Source organism: Camponotus vicinus, unplaced genomic scaffold, assembly GCF_025532165.1.
Source record: "Camponotus vicinus isolate PSW18456_S1 unplaced genomic scaffold, iyCamVici1.0 SCAF_2, whole genome shotgun sequence".
In the NCBI taxonomy this organism is placed as follows: Eukaryota; Metazoa; Arthropoda; class Insecta; order Hymenoptera; family Formicidae; genus Camponotus; species Camponotus vicinus.
The window spans coordinates 19,853,199-19,858,287 of NW_028141956.1; the positions used below are offsets into that span (position 1 = coordinate 19,853,199).

Here is a 5,089-nt window from a genome sequence, read left to right on the forward strand (position 1 = left end):
AAAAGACGTTTCTGCTGTGGAAATTTGGCTTTGCGATCATTGCCTCTGCGCCGTCCCAGTGCGTTATGAGCCTAACATCTACACGATTCCGCACATTTTCCATCGTTTTGTCAAATACCGCATTATTCATCAATTTGTATAAATTTTTTTCGAAATCGTTTTTAGCTAGTGTTCTAAAATGTGTATTTAGTTCTATGTAATTTCGAAGTCAGGGAGATTGTGAAAACTGTAATATTCGGTGTATTTTTGTAACGCGAAGATCGTGCCGCGTACACTGCTGCAGGTTGCGGTAGTGTATCACGTAACGCTTCTTATTGTATAATGTTGCGAGCAGCTTGAGCTCTCTCTTACCAGGTGGTTTGTCGCGTGTCGGGCAAAACGGTAGGTCAGTGTGCGCATCGTGAAGATGTTGCGGGTACTCGAGATCGACTTCGAGGATATAGCCTGTAGGCGAATCTAGCGCGATCGATGATACATCAAAATTGGACACGTCGTCGACCCATCGAAAATCGGCATAGGGCAACGGCTGACACATTGCCCATCCGTACAAGTTATTTACATCGAAATACATCAAGTATGACGATGGTTTCGATGGATCGTACGACTCCATGTACTTGTTATTAGCACGAGCGTATCTGTTGGAACATTGACTCAGACCGCCGCGTATACCACGTTCGATGAACATAACCATGTCGATGTTGGTAAGCAACTCAAACGTAATTTTCGTATGCTTCAACATGGCATCCCACGTGTATCCGGGGAGAGTATAGTAATACGCGAGGTCGAGTCCGTAACTTTCGATACATTTATCGCGAAAGTTTTCGAAAATATCGGCTAATAACAAGACATCAATTTTGAGGTACAAGTCGCTATATTCGCCTAGCGTCCGAATGGAGAATCGCTTCCAGATATTCTCGGCGTGCGCGTAATCGGTCTCGGATACAGTTTCACCGGTCAAAGAAATGTAAAATGATTCGCGCGGTGGTAAACATGTATTTTGCAACTTGTCAATGGAATCGATATATTCGTATGGAAATACACCTTTCCGTGTTAATAAATTGAAATGTTCGGTGGATAAATTTTGAAATTCCGATTTTAAAATTTTGAATTTATCTTTATCTAAAAATGATGCCAATTTGTCGAGACTCGATGCGAGAAATTTGAATGAATCGATAAAACGTAATTTTACTTGATTTTTTGATTTTTCTTCCTTAAGATCGACATTTTTAGTAAACGAAATATATTTCTCTTTTGTTATCGGAAGTAACTCGATTTTCCCTTCGAACGCTGTGGTTATTTCCTTGATAATGAAATATGAATCATAACCGGATAAATTATGAAAAACTATGGGAATGCAAAAAGATTCTTTATAATTTAAATTACAATTTGAATGGACAGGACCTCTGTACCGTCCGGTCAGATGGCAATGATCGCGTACGCGTGTATCGTCTTCCGCGAATGGTTTTTCACATATATGACATTGAGTGGCGCTATGGAATTTTTCCCACTCCTCGGGTGTTAAATCTACCATGGGGACATTTGTTTTTAAAATACTTTTTACACGCAATGCTAAATTTTTAAGGTCTTCGACGAACCATGCTTTACAATCGGCACTGCGACGCGAATAGTACGCGGATAATGATTCGTTGTACGAACAATGTACATAATATGCGATACTAAATACCCTATGATGTTGATACGCGTTCTTCTCTTCCTCCATCTTGGCCAGAACGCATTCCAAATCGGCGTATACGATGAATGGAAACCGCTCCTTCCGATTAAAGTTGTTAAACTTGAGCCACTTGTCCTTATCGCTCGCTAACCGGATAGCACAACCATTCATCTCACGGCAGTCGACCGTATGCGACTGCAACTTGTCGTCGGAACTAAAATAATGCAGGCATCTGTAAAAGAAAAAAATTTTTTAATTAAGATTTGAACAATTTGTTATATAACTTATAATTATTTGAATTTTATAAATTAAACTTACCGATCGCAGATATATTTTTGATTCTTGTGTTTGCTCAGTTGTGAGCTCACTAGCCGGGATAAATTTTTGATCCAAGCGAAATGTCCAACGTTGTTGCCATCTTCCACGTATAGCAGATTCACATGCTTATCCCGCTTTTGCTCCGTAAGACGTATCGGAACAATGCCTTCGTTTTCAATGCTGTACACATTGATCGGAACGTTGTTAACAAGTTCAAATTTCTTAATCTGATTCACAGTCACTGGAAACTCAATGTCCCGGAGATTCAGGACTGTCGCGTAATGCGGGTACGATGATACCCGTTCCGCGTTCTTTTCGGCGGGGTATAGTGCGGCGACCACTGCCCACGCGAAACACGCATTGTCCTTTGATTGCACGTTAATCACCGCTCTTTTCATCATAATGTTCCGTGGCAATTTAATGTGGCATCCCGCGCGCATAGGATGATACTTATTTATATTTACAGTCAAGTTTAATATTCGCGACAATGCCCACCCGCTGTCGCGTTCCTGAAACTCTTCGAGCGATGCTAGGGTGGGCTCGATAATGCGCCGTTCGTACCACTCGCGTAAATCGGATGTGCGAAAGAGTTCATAGTTTCTCGTATTGATACTTTTATTTGCGCGTTTATCACCCGACTCGAATTCACCGTTAAATATAGTGTTCACTTTCACATTATAATGTTTCTTCATAACGTCCTGCACATGTTCTATCACAATGTCTTTGGCGTCATCGAGAAATTGGCGAGGTTCGATGTGATTATAGTTTATCACCGCACCTCGATACGCGATTCTCGAACGCCGTATCAATCTCACGCCACACAAGTCCATTTTGACGCGCGCTACATCCGGCACCCGCGTGTACGAAACGTCTACGTACCGAATTTTTCAAACCTTCGAGACGCGCGATCCGAGCAATCAGTGATTGTCGATTTCCGATCGATAATCGTGGTCGTTTGATCCGACTTTGCTCTTCCAACGACTCGATATACGTACCGCATCGTTGCTCCCACACAATGTAGTCTTCCAATGAATTCATCAAAGTGGATTGCTCTCGCAAACTTTGTTCCTCCATATTGTATCAGACTTGCGAAATGCGCTTCCCAATGATAGTTCTGGATGTACTTTAGCGAAAATACTGGCGGGGTGTGCCTCTTTATCATGATTTATATACTGTCTCGTGCATATCATTCGAACATTCTAGAATGATTTCATTTTAAAAAATTCCACGGAATAGCGTGGGCAATTTGACCTTGATAATTTCGCGTTTTGTCACGTACATTTGAAAAATTTAACGTGATTGCATCAGGAGCAACCGTACATCAGCGTTTGCTTTTAGCGCATTCAGCTAAATCTTTGTCTAGGGGTGATGTGCGTTTTAACCTTGACGGTTATTTTTTTCGCGTTTTGTCACGTACATTTGAAAAATCTAACGTGATTGCATCAAGAGCAGCTGTACATCGGCGCTCAATTTTAGCGCATTCGGCTAAATTTTTATTCTGATGTGCAATTTAACCTTGATAATTTCGCGTTTTGTCACGTACATTTGATTGCATCAGGAGCAGCCGTACATCGGCGCTTGAAAATTTTTGTTATATTCAGCTAAATCTTTGTTCTGGGGATGATGATGTCACCGCAGCCGTACATCGGCGCGACAAAATTTTAGAGGAAATTAAAATGTTGCATCAGCAATAATCCCCTCTACATCACAATTTGCGATACTATTTGAATTAGTAATAATTCTAATACGATCAGTATTACATCAATCGCGCGTGTGAGAGGTTCACTGAAGAAATCAACATGAATTTTTACGTTCCGATTCGAAACGGCGAAACTTCACTGTGTAAGAAGCAAAAATGCGACACGTAAGTTTTGATTGTTTTAAACATTTTGTTATTTATTAAAATGTTTTAAAATATTGGTCTAATTATTTATATATTTATATAGCATTCAGCCGCGTCGTGCGACTCGCATACTTAGAAGAAGATACGCTCTAACCCCGACGTCGTATAAATATTTGGATATTGGAATAAGCGTTGGAGCTGTATCGTACGTGGAGTTGATTCTCGGTGATAATCGAGGCAATCAAATAGTGTTGCCTTTTTCAACGTGGAATTTGTTGATGCAGAAGCAAGCAGACATTGACTGTTTTCTACAATCGACTGCTCCCCCATTAAGGATTGGAGATCTAACGATCGAAATGTATCAATCGAAAATTGTAAAACTCGCATTATGCGAAAATTCTTTGTATATGAAACCACAAACATTATTACATTTATTTAATTTTGAAAATTGTATCGATCATATGCACAATTGGTTATGCGAGAATACCTATCTCGTAAATGAAAAATTTAAACAATTTGAAACTGTATTACAACGTAACAATATTACTACTATATGCGATGCTGTAAAAACGATACGCGAGAGTGATGTCTTTAACAGCGAATCATTAATTGATTGCGAATTACTAACATGCGCTGTAAATGATATTCTTTACGATGCGTGTAATAAATAATTATTTTTATTCCATCTGTGATTTTAATTATTTCCTTCCATACGAATAAGAATAGTTGATAATTTTCTCAACACGCTCCGCCAAAGATGTAGAGAAATGCTGAGGTAGATGAGATGTGATGGAATTCTAGTTGGAATGAGACAAAAGATATTAAAAGATATATAATGAAGAGGAGTCTGCGACATTAGAATATCATTTCTTTCGTTGTTCTTCTGTGTTTCGTTGGTCTTGTGTTTCGCTGGTCTCGTGTAATGGCTGAAGAAGACGTTATTATCATCGATGACGAAGATGTTATTATCATCGACGAGGACATTGAAGAGATTATTATTGAAGATGACAATATAATGAAAATCGATAATCTGGACGAATCGGACGAGGATAGATCTAAAGAAGAATCCGAGAAGGAAATACCATCCTTAGTCGATTCTGATTATGTCAGTGATAATGATGATGAATTAAGACAGAAAAAGCCGACATTTAAACGAGATGGGAATAAATAACTTCGATGTGACTATAAAAATGTGTTGCATCACATATTATTATTATGATGTGGAAGAAGGGACAAGATATTGTTCAGACTGTTTT

General features: G+C 39.3%; 1 protein-coding gene across 1 annotated transcript; it reads right to left on the minus strand.

Moving 5' to 3' along the window:
• Positions 1–1,986: 1,986 nt before the first annotated feature.
• LOC145966250 (uncharacterized) lies at positions 1,987–2,682 on the minus strand. Its single transcript, XM_083090211.1, has one exon. The coding sequence runs from the start codon at positions 2,680–2,682 to the stop codon at positions 1,987–1,989; it is 696 nt and encodes a 231-aa protein (XP_082946337.1).
• Positions 2,683–5,089: the final 2,407 nt, after the last annotated feature.